Raw genomic sequence first — 11,773 nt, forward strand, 5'->3', positions numbered from 1 at the left:
GGGGCTCAAGGGAAAGCATTACACGGTGTGGTAGCGAATCCATGGTGTAAGGTTTTATCCACTAGGTTTAAATCCCGATGCTCAGGAATATTACGCACACGCGGTTACGCTATCACTAAAAATTTACGCACATGCTGTTCGTCTCTTAGAGAGTGCATTCTCAGGTGTGAGTGTAGTATGCGTACGCATCTTCTTCCCACTAATTAGGAAAATATGTTAGAAACTATGTTTTGAGAGAAGAAAATACTCCCTCCATTTAGAATAATTGTCAATTTCAATCAAATCATTTGTTTTAAAATACGTCAACACCATTCATTAGTAGTTTACCCCTACTCTAGATACTTGTATTGTGGATTCATGCCTTTCCCCATATTCACTTTATTTTCTCAGCCCCTTTGAAACAAAGAAAAAAAAACAAGAATTCTATGAGAAATAATCCTATGAAAAACATCCCTACCAATTCTTTTGAAATTTCTATTGTAGAGAAATTTTAGAGAAAAAATAAGTACGAGGTTCCACCTCATGTTTTCTTCTTCCAGTGTCATGTAATTCTGCATTTTTCTTATGTGCCAATCAAACTACGGTGTTGAAACTTTCTTTGTGTCATGAAATCCCATACAAATCCAACCAACATGGCATTTTATTCGTATGTTTTCCTATTATTGTATTCTTCTCCATTTCCAAATCATTGCCAAGGGTAAATTTGACATAAATTTTCAACCAACCCGTTGTTTTTGTTTTACCTGTGCTACGGTCAAAATGTTTAGAACGGTCGGAGGGAGTACTATGCTTGTGTTTAGTGCCACGTTAAAATTAGAAGTTTGAAGAAATTAAAACAATGTGACGGAAAAGTTAGAAGTTTGTGTGTAGGAAAGTTCGATGTGACGAAAAAGTTAAAAATTTAAAGAAAAAAGTTGAAATCTAACAAGGACCTATAATCAGTAGTGAAAAAAATAGTTTTAGGAGTAAAACACACTTACCCTACAGAAAATAAACAATAGTATGACCATCAGTGACAAAAATACTCCTTGCAGCGGACGTTTGCTTGACGCCATCGAACAAATCCGGCTCGCAAGTAATTGACCCCCAACCCCAACAGCACGACGATAAACTCACCCAAACCCGTCCCACCGCAGCCCACCGACACGTGGGCCCCACCCACTCCATAACCCACCTGTCAGCGGCATCGATGGCATTCCCGTAATTCCGACCGCATGATTCCTCGGTGGCCGCTGCGATTTGCTCCTCCTCGACGTCGCCTCCCCCTCTTCGTCGACACCTCATCTCCTCCCCAAGAACCAGCCGACGACGGTAGAGAGAGAGAGAGAGAGGAGAGGAGAGAGAGAAAAGCAAAGCTGCAGAAATACGCATCGAAACAGCAACGTCCTCCCCTCTCTCTCTCTCTCTCTCTCTCCCTTCTCCACGCACGCACATCATCATTATTGGGAGGCTCGTCCCTGTCCGTCGCTCGCCTGCTCTCATCCTCTCCCTCTCTCTCTCCTCCCCCGTTTCTCGGTTAGATTCACGCCTCTCCAACCTCCTCCCCCAACCCCAAGAATTCCCGATCGATTGATTGACTGGCCGACCCGCCCGTTGGTGCGTGTTCGTTGATCCTTTTTTTGCCTCTGGTGAGGAGGAGGGGGTTTGATTCTTTTGTGTTCTTGGTCCAAGAACCAAGGGGGGAATTAGCGGGTGAGGATTTCTTGGTTTCTTGTGGGTGGTGTGCCGATCAATTAGATGTCAGGTTGGATGATTGGAGCCGATCATGGCGATGATCGCGATCCTGATGATTGTCTGTTCGGATTGGTGTTCTCTGCTTAAAGATGATGTTCTCGGTTTTGGTGATCCTTTCATCAGAATCGGGGCGATTAGCGTGGATCCTTCGTTGTTTACTCGAATTGGGGTCTTTCTTTACTGGTAGGATGTTAGTGGGTGTGATCTTTTGCCGCCAATGATGCAGTTGGAATCTTGCTTGTTTGTGTGTGTACTGGTTAACTGTGGATATTGTTGATAATTGTTGGATAGGATAAGAAAGGTAGACTTTTGTGGGGGGTGGAGTTGGGAGGAATATGCTTTGTTTTGTGAGGGGGTGGAAGTGGCTCTTTGTCCTTTACCATTTTACATGTTCCTGTTCTGCATCAATCATTTCTTGGTGCAAGCCTCACAACCGTCTAATGGTGTTCTTGACTGGGTTTGGGGGCACTGTTTTGAGATTTCAGTTGTTTTCTTCCTTTGTTTCCTTGATTTTTGGAGGTTGTTTTGCATCGGATTTAGTGTCTGTTTGCCATCCAGAAGAATATGGCATCTCTATATGTTTGGTCAGGGTGATATGCTCTGTTTGATTGCATTGACTTTGGGAATGCTTTCAATTATTGATATGCTCTGATTGTTTGTTTACAAGTGTTGGATGGATTCTTTCTCATCCACTTTTCTGATTCGGATGAATAATATAACATATTATTGTTTAATTGTGTTAAACTAAGGTGTGCTGATGAGCTTGTTAGAGAAGTTACTTAACAATTAATGATTGTAGTTACATGTCTTGATTACATTAATGCATTGCACATTACAGAATGGTCCTGTACTTAATTCACTCTGGACTTCTGGAGAGCCAGGAACACCACAAGTTTGAGATAAAAGCATAAGGCAGTGCAAGTCGCAGCCGTGGCGGATGGACGCCACGACGAGCAGTGGAGCTTCCTCCTCTCTACCCCTCCACCTTATCATAGATGATGCTCTTGCCCTTGTTTCTCCGTTGCAGCAGTCGTTTCAGAGGTCACAGCGCCATTGCTTTGGTGGCTCTGCTCCTGGAGAATTCCCCTTGGCTGCAAACCCATCAATTGTCCTCCATGTCCTCACATCATGCAATCTGGAACCTGATGACCTCGCTCACTTGGAGGCAAGTAGTGTTTTGTTCTTCCTCTCCAATGCAGAATTGATATTGCCACTGATGAAATTTGTGCTTGCGATAGGCAACATGCTCGTTTTTCCGGAAGCCTGCCAATTTCCCTCCCGATTTTCAGTTGTCAATGTCAGAACTCGCAGCGTTGGATATGTGCCAGAAACGGGCGATATTTAAACCTATGACTCAACAAGAAAGAGAAATGTTTAAGCAATGTTGCGGCGGGAGTTGGAAGCTGGTTCTTAGGTTTATAATGGCAGGTGAAGCATGTTGCCGGAGGGAAAAATCTCAGGCAATCGCTGGACCTGGTCACAGCATCGCTGTGACAACAAGCGGTGCAGTGTATACTTTTGGGTCCAACAGCTCTGGTCAACTTGGCCATGGTAGTTTAGAAGAGGAGTGGAGGCCACGGATTATCAGGTGCTTCTAGAATATACAGTTATCATAACTTTAGTCATGACACAAATGTAGATTAAAAGAGTGCTAAATGTCTGTTGGTGCTCGTATAGATCATTGCAGGGTATTAGAATTATTCAAGCGGCAGCAGGAGCAGGACGCACAATGCTTGTTAGTGATGCTGGTAGGGTCTATGCATTTGGAAAGGATTCATTTGGAGAAGTGGAATATGCAGCCCAAGGTTCTAGGGTTGTCACCACACCACAGCTGGTGGAATCATTGAAGGACATATACATTGTCCAGGCAGCAATCGGGAACTTCTTTACTGCAGTTTTATCTCGGGAAGGTCATGTGTATACATTTTCTTGGGGGAACGACATGAAACTTGGTCATCAGACAGAGCCAAATGATGTTCAGCCTCATCTTCTAGCAGGCCCTCTTGAGAACATTCCAGTTGTGCAGATTGCCGCAGGCTACTGCTATCTCCTGGCTCTGGCATGCCAACCAAGTGGCATGTAAGATTTTTCACCCAAACATGCAACTTTTTGTCAATGCTGTGAAGTATGGCTTAGTGATATACTATTTTTTTAATAAACAAACCACACGTTATTTGCATTTAGCCTCACTCTTCACTATTCAGCCTTGGTTAATTTGACAACAATTAGCTAATAGGTGAACTAATGTCAAGTAAGTATTACATTTGCATGTAGTATAGCTACTGTATTATTTTAATGTTTTGTATGATCAGATAAAATAATAAAAAAAACTAATGTCTCTTATTCCATTATAACATATGAAAAATTGTTTTAACATTTTCAATGAATTTGTCTTTTGCTTTGATAGACAGGTGAACCAGTATGCAAGTTTTGAATATTTTTACCTATACACCAGCTGTTATAGATATGATAAAACTATTAAAATGCTTTTGTCCTATTTTTGTTGCAGGTCTGTTTATTCTGTTGGTTGTGGGTTAGGTGGGAAACTTGGCCATGGTTCTCGAACCGATGAGAAATACCCTAGGTTAATCGAGCAGTTCCAAGCTTTGAATATACAACCAGTAGTGGTTGCTGCTGGTGCTTGGCATGCTGCTGTTGTAGGCAAGGATGGGCGTGTTTGCACTTGGGGATGGGGGCGGTATGGCTGCTTGGGTCACGGTAATGAGGAATGTGAGTCTGTTCCTAAGGTTGTTGAGTCCTTAGTCAATGTGAGGGCTGTCCATGTAGCAACTGGAGATTACACCACATTTGTTGTATCTGATAAAGGTGATGTTTACTCGTTTGGATGTGGTGAATCATCAAGTCTTGGCCACAACACTATAACTGAGGTTAGGCACTAGTTTTCATGTTTTGAATACTTGAAGTTATTTAACAAAAACATGGAGTTATATTTTCATTCTGTCTGTATATTCACAATAGGCTGTCAAAGCTCAATGCTCTATGATTCTCTACACAGTTCCATAATTTTTGTTAAATGCTACACAAAATGCAATTTACCAATTAAATCACACAGTATGTATTTCAATCTACTATTGTTATTTTCTAAGAGTATTGGTCAGTAATGTCTGTCTTCCGTTTTGTCAAAAGATTGAGGGTCTATTAACCCTCTACTGTGAATTTCATTTTCTTTTAGCTCTTCACCTATCTGCTCATCCTTACTCACAATGATAATCTTCAGTGAAAAGATAAACACATTTGCTCATATACCTTTTATAACTTTGCATTTCTCTCTGCGAATTAGAATCAGTATAATAAACCTTTTCTTTACTCTCTGCTTCTGAACTTGATGTATATTTTTTTCTTTTTCCAGGGTAATAATAGGCACACTAATGTCCTTAGCCCGGAGTTGGTGACTTCTTTGAAAAGAACAAATGAAAGGGTTGCTCAGATCAGCCTCACTAACTCCATTTACTGGAATGCACATACATTTGCACTGACAGATTCAGGAAAACTCTATGCGTTTGGTGCAGGGGACAAAGGGCAGCTAGGTACCGAACTCGTCGCGCAGCAAAGCGAGAGGGGGACACCGGAGCGTGTTGAAATTGACCTCAGTTAGGTCCAAATTGCAACGCCACTTCATCTCCTTTTCTCTCCAGATGCACTCTTCTAACGTTAACTTTCAAATTGATTGCATTGCGCGCCCTTTAGCTTGTTGGCTGTTCATCAGCCTCATCCTGCTCTGCAGCTAATCCTTGTGAAAATAGTTACCATCAATTAAACAGTCTGTTGTTCATATGATTGGTTCGGTTTAGAAAATTTGTATATATGATTATCATGTAAATATAACAGTCAGGTCTCATTGCCAGTTCCTTTAAAACATGAGTAGCTGGCTTTTAACATCCTGTGAAATTTACCTTAACTCTACATCTGCACCATTTATATTTCTTCTAAACAGGGGTGTGTGTGTGTGTGAGAGAGATATAATAATATATATTTATATATTTATTTCTAGTTGATTGACATTGTTGTGTACGTTTGGAAATATGCTACTGTCAGCGTGCCGTTTATATTCAGGCCCTGTTAAATTGTCTAGAAGCTCATATGCGATGCTTTTGTGATAAGGTGTTTTTCTGATAAACATGATGTTTGGTACTTCCGCCTTACCTTTCGCTATTCCTTTGCCCTTTTTTGAGCCGCTGTAACTAGCAGTAGGAATGCAAGCGGGGTGGGCAAGCTAAATGTCCTAAAATACCATATAACCTTTCATGGCTCCTTTGGAACAAATGAAACTTGGAAGAATTTTGAAGGATTGAAGTGGGGGGGGGGGGGGGGGGGGGGATTCTATGTGATCTTTTGAAACAAAGGAATATATGTAAGAAATTCCTTAAAATTCGTATGGAAGGTGCCATTTCATAGGAATTATGGAGGAAAAATAACATGAGATCTTGCTAGTGTATGTTTTTCATATGGGGTTATCAAACAAGATGTTCTGTAATTTCAGGTGAACTTTTTCTTCGTAGGACACGTGACATCCTACCCTGCGTTCCAAAGAAACCCTCAAAATGTAAGGGATAGCTGAATAGGTAGGTGGAATAAATTTGTGTGCAGTTTCAGGAACTGGCAATTTTAACAATACTAAGCATATGAAGTACTAGACTAGAGAGACAGAGAGGAGGAAGGGAGAGGAGGGGGAAGAGAGAGTGTGCTGATGTGGCATCCTGACATGTGGGTCTCACGCTAACTTAGCCGCCACGTCGGACAAAATCGGGATCAAAACCACCGAAGGATCTAGTAAACGGTTTTTAAAGTTGAGGGATGTCATATATCTGGTTTTGCGGTTGGGAGATGATTTTGTAACTCGATGACAAGTTGAGGGGCTCTCGGTGTACTTTTTCCATATGGGAAACCTGTCTCGCTCAAACGGCCCATGGCCCATGGTCCATGGCCCAAATCCTAAAAGAGGACAAAAAAATTCATAACACATCCCTAACATTTACATTTATTTTTTAAAAGACTCATTACACATCCCTAAAAATTCATCCCTAAACATTTACATTTACATTTACATCCTTAAAAATTCATTACACATCCCTAAAAAGATTACATTTATTTTTTAAACAAACTGCACAAGATAGTGCCACATTTACATTGGAGCATCTTTCCCATCCTTAAGGAGGATACCAATCTAATCTAACCATCGGTTTAATAGGGGTAAGATCGTCTAATGAAAATGAGGTGCCCGTGCTAATGATCCGTTCCTCGCTGTTGCATTGAAGCTTCCCCGGCGCCTCCGTATCAAGCCTGTTCTCTCGCCGCGGCGCCATCGCATCGACCCTGGCGCGGCTGCCGCCGCAACGAGGCTGCCGCGGCCGCCGGCGCATCGAGGCCGCCGCGGGCGCCGCCGCATCCAGCCCGCCGCCCTCTCATCGAGGCCGCTGTGCCTGCCGCCGTCCCGAGCCGGCTATTGGCTAGATGCTTATTGCTTAATGGAATATAACAGTAATTAATCGATCCAATAGCCATAGTAAGCAAGAGTAACAACGAAGTTTTTTTCCACCAAAAATCAACACCAGTATATTTGTACCATGAAAGAAATAGGTGGGTGAGCTACTGAGCTTCGCTGAAATTAAAGGACGGGAAGTCAGCCATGCAACTGGCAACATCTTCTAGCCCAGTAGCCCATGAGCATAGCCGGGGGGCATCACCGAGCTTGTGACCACCACCGCCGAGAGCTTCGCCGTACCCCTGATATTTGCCTCTTGAGATTTCATTAAGATCCTAACTGCCGCTGGCAAGAGCATCACCCTGATATAAGCACCACCGTCGAGAGCCTGGCTGGAGCTCCTAACGCCGCCGCCTGGGGCATTGCCGATCTCCTGACGGCGCCGCGCCGCCTGGGGCTTTGACGATGCAAAAACGAGAGGCGAGAGCATCATGGAAGAGGATAAACGCGAAAGTACATATTTACCCTTTCACTCTACTCCCGCACGCCAAAGGAGGAGCGGTACCCCCATGCAAAGGAGGAGAAAATTGGGATTATACTATCACAAAAGAGTGGTTTCGCTGAAATGTTATCCTTTCAAATTGATTCACTAAAATGCTATCCTAAACTGAGAGGTGTTCACCAAAATAATATTTTCGCTCTTTTAGGTGAATAGAAATGTTTTTCCTCAATTTTAACTTTTTTCCGGACCAAAATACCCCTAATGCGGGCCCACCTGTCATACTCTCTCCACACTCTCTTTCTCCTTCCTCTCTCGAGGGAGCGCCGCTGGCTCGCCTCCTTCGCTCCGCCAGTGGCTTGCCTCCCTCGCTCCGCGGCCGCTTCCTTCGCATCGCCGCGGTGCGTTGCCGCCACCGTAGCCGTGCACGTGGCCGCCACGGCGTCCAACTCCCTGGCGACCGCGACCCCGAAGAAGAGGGCGGCGACGGGCGAGAGCGCCGGTGGCCGGAAGGCGAGTAGTGGCCGACGCCGCGTTGCTGTCCCTCTCCCCCTCCCCGCTCGCCGCTCTCCGCCCGCCCCTCCTGGTCGCCTCCTTCGCTCCGCTGCTGCGCGTTGCCGCCACCGTAGCCATGCGCGCGGCCGCCGCGGCGTCCAACTCCCCGGCGGCCGCGGCCCCGAAGAAGACGGCGTCTACAGGGCTGACGTAGCCCTGGTCGTGTCGCCGGCGCTTCAGGCGGTGGTGGGAGCCGCGGAGATCCCCCGCACCAAGGCGCTCTAGATGCTTTTCTTCGCGCCGCCGCCGCCGCCTTCTTCATGCCTCCGCCGCCTTCTTCGCGCCTCCGCCACCGCATCACCACCGCATCGTCGCCACCGAGGAGCAGGAGGCGGAAGCCGCACCGGATGCGACGATGAAGAGCCACTGGTCGACGGGCTCCTTGACAAAGCTGGCCGTCGAGCGTCGGCGAGCGTCGGCAGTGGCTTCGTCGTCGTCGGTGACGAGGTTGGTCCCGCGCCGCCACGCCCGCCCCACCCTCACTAGCCCCGCGTCGCCATGCCCCGCTCCACCCTCGCCATGCCCACCCGCCGGCCACCTCGCGCTCCCGACGGCATCCTCGAGAGAGGAAGAGGAGAAAGAGAGAGTGGAGAGGGTATGACAGGTGGGGCCCGCGTCAAGGGTATTTTGGTCCGAAAAAAGTTGAAATTAGGTAAAAACATTTATATTTACCTAAAAGAGCGAAAATAGTATTTTGGTGAACACCTTCAGTTTAGGATAGCATTTTAGTGAATCAGTTTAAAGCGATAGCATTTCAGCGAAACTACTTTTTTGCGATAGTATAATCCCAATTTTCTCGCAAAGTAGCGGTACCGCTCATGCTCGACCGTTCGATCTTTCTCATCGAACGACCACGATTTGGTACTGGCCACTCTCAAGGACAGTAAAAATCCTCTTTACATTGATAGAGCACTAAAAAGATTACATGTCTATAGCTCTGGGAGATTTTAGCCAGGAAACATGAAAGGGATGAGAAGTAAAAGATATTCACACCACGAGTCTACAAAAGCAGGAAAGCGACATCTCTACAAGGATTTTCGCTTGGAAAGTCGATCGGGACATGGTTTTCGACCGAAGAAATCCATCGAGAGGGCAAGAAAGATCATGCAACAAGGGAAATGTGGCACCCGCAAGTGTTGCAATTGCTGGCCCGAACAGGCTGGGGTTATGTTCGTAATCTTTTTCCCCTCTCGTGTCGAGACCGCTTGCCGAAAACAGCAGCCACCGCGTCAACGCCTCGTCACCGGTCGGCCATCAAGTAGGATCCCGACATTCGGCGTGCTCCAATTTCATCCACGCAGTTGGCTTAGAGAGGGATAGGGTGAGAGAGAAAAATGGCCCCCTTCTTCCCTACTTTAGCCCGCCAACATGGTCATCTTGTGGCGGCAATGTGCCATCGCCGCAAGAGGACTAGCATCTGCATCAAAGCTCGCCATAGGTCTAGAATGCCCACCTCACGGGGCTACCATCACCGCCACCTTGGCCGGACTACCCGCATCATCCCCATCTCGAGTCGCGTCACTAGCCCTGTTGCCCTTGCTGCCGCTGGATCTCGACTCGGAGCACCATCCAGTCTCCTACCCATGCCGTGTTTGCTCATCTTGTCGACTTGTCGTTGGTCATGGCTTCTCGTTGTCCTCGCCACCCCGCTCTAGTTGTATGTCCGCCGTCATCACGCTGGCATCTGGCCATCGCTGCTTGCGCAACACCGACCTTCCTGCTTGTGCCCCAGGCGCAGCGCGGGCCTCCTGTTTCCCCTGGCCAAGCGGCCTCACGTCATCGCCGGCCACACCACTCCACGCCGCATTGACCTCTCGCCGGCGGCCATGCACGACCTTCGCTCCGCCTGTTCCAGTCGTCTGTCGCTGCCAACCATGACAACCCTCTCACAGACTGACCTTTACCCCTGCCATATCGACTACGACCCCCGCCAGATCTGGTGAAGGGGCATCAGATCCAGTCGCCGAGAGGGGGAGGGGGGGGGGGGGAATTTGGTGGTGTTGGCGTTGGATCTGCCAGTTGCGCTCCTTCTCCCCCTTGCCGAAGAAGGAGACCATCGTTTGGTATTGGCCACACCACCGCCCGACTTCCCGACGACGGCCCAGCTTCCTGCTCTCACGGGAATTGGTGCGATCGGTAGCTAGGGTTTCTCCTCATGTGGCCTGCACGTGGACGACATGGAGAGGTGTGACTTCCTTTTCCGCTACAAGTTGCTCCTATGTACATCTCTCAATTATAACCTGCGTTTTACTTTCATCTCTCAACTGTAAAACTAGACATAGAGTATTCCTCAACTATAAAAACTGGCTCAATTCACCTCACCGGTAGTTTACACGGTGGTTTCTCCTATGTGATATTGCTAACCTAGTTAGCCCGTGCTATCGTGATATCCAACGTAGCGTACCTGATAACCACTTTAACCCAAGAATCTCTGCGTGATCACTGATTGACGGCTGCATCCCCCTTTTTTTTTTGAGAAAAAAAGGCAAATTTTGTTACAGGACATCGCAATTGTATGGTTTTAGCTCAGGGACACCACGAAAGTAAAATTTAAGGGGAAGACATCCCACAATTGTGGATATTTGCCGATGGACACCATGCCGTCTAAAGGATACTCGCCGTGCTGACGTGGCAGATGGGAGGCCCTTTTTTGATGCGGTCGGACGCAAAAACCCTAGCCCCACGTCAGCAAAAAAAGGCCTCCCGTCAGGCCACTCCCCACCGCCGCCAGCTACTTCTTTCCCCTCTCCGCCGCCGCGCCAAAGCATCGCCATGCTCGGCCGCTGCTGCGCGTGTGGCCACATGTCCCGTACGAGCACCACCCGTGCGCCACTGCCGCTTTGCCACCACCCGCCGTCTTCGTCTTGCTCGGGGCCACCACCATGCTGCGAGCGCTGCCCCCGCGCGCGGCCAAGCCGGCCGCACGGGCGCCGCCTCCACCGACCACCCAACGCCTCCACCTCCGCCTCCTTTGCCCGGCGCTGCCCCGGCACCTCCTCGCTGTGCCAGCCTTTTCTCCCCATCCACCTGACGCCGCCGGACCGCCTTTAGGCCGCCGCCATCGCCTCGGCCCGTGCCGCCGCAGTCGGTCGCCGGTCGCGCGAGAGGCAACACCGTGATAGACAGACGAGGCGAAGTGAGAGGCCTCATTCGTTGACTGCCTCTCGTCTGGCCTCGTCTTCCCCATGCAAGCGACTGCCTACCTCCCCTTCTCGTTGCGCCCCCAACTTGCCATGAAGCAGCGGTTGCTCCCCTCTCGTGCTTGCCGCCAGTTAAGTCCTTCTCTCGCCTCGGCCGCTCATCCGCGCCTCCTCCACGGGCCGCAGGTGAGCCAGCAACCTGCCATCGTCACCATCATCTTCCCATCCACCCGACGCCACCGGGCCGGGCCGCCTTCAGGCCGCCGCTGTCGCCTCGGCCCGAGTTGCGCGGCCGGCCGGCCGTGACGGCGCGGCCGGCCGCATCCCGCTCGGGTGCGCGCGCGCGTGGGGAGAAAGGGAAACGAGATGGAGAGAGATGAGGAGAGATCGAGAGGAGAAGAA

The 11,773-nt window shown here is 48.4% G+C and overlaps 1 protein-coding gene across 3 annotated transcripts; it reads left to right on the forward strand.

Annotated features, from left to right (window-relative positions):
* Positions 1-1,306: 1,306 nt before the first annotated feature.
* On the forward strand, positions 1,307-5,745 carry LOC127757309 (ultraviolet-B receptor UVR8). Of its 3 annotated transcripts, none has more exons than XM_052282813.1 (6): positions 1,307-1,692; positions 2,573-2,899; positions 2,973-3,322; positions 3,412-3,813; positions 4,244-4,622; positions 5,105-5,745. In XM_052282813.1, exons 2-6 carry the CDS (start codon positions 2,672-2,674, stop codon positions 5,348-5,350), a joined length of 1,605 nt encoding a protein of 534 aa, XP_052138773.1. In that variant the 5' UTR covers positions 1,307-1,692; positions 2,573-2,671; the 3' UTR covers positions 5,351-5,745. The 3 variants fall into 3 exon arrangements, with proteins under 3 accessions (XP_052138773.1, XP_052138772.1, XP_052138774.1); XM_052282812.1 differs by having other exon boundaries at positions 1,307-1,596; XM_052282814.1 differs by having other exon boundaries at positions 1,307-1,515.
* Positions 5,746-11,773: the final 6,028 nt, after the last annotated feature.

The sequence above is a fragment of the Oryza glaberrima genome, chromosome 12, assembly GCF_000147395.1.
Source record: "Oryza glaberrima chromosome 12, OglaRS2, whole genome shotgun sequence".
NCBI lineage: Eukaryota > Viridiplantae > Streptophyta > Magnoliopsida > Poales > Poaceae > Oryza > Oryza glaberrima.

Coding starts and splice junctions, on each gene's coding strand:
- LOC127757309 (XM_052282813.1), top strand. CDS start 2,672: ATGGACGCCACGACGAGCAGTGGAGCTTCCTCCTCTCTACCCCTCCAC. Junction 2,900..2,972: donor ATGACCTCGCTCACTTGGAG/GCAAGTAGTGTT, acceptor TGCTTGCGATAG/GCAACATGCTCGTTTTTCCG. Junction 4,623..5,104: donor GCCACAACACTATAACTGAG/GTTAGGCACTAG, acceptor TTCTTTTTCCAG/GGTAATAATAGGCACACTAA.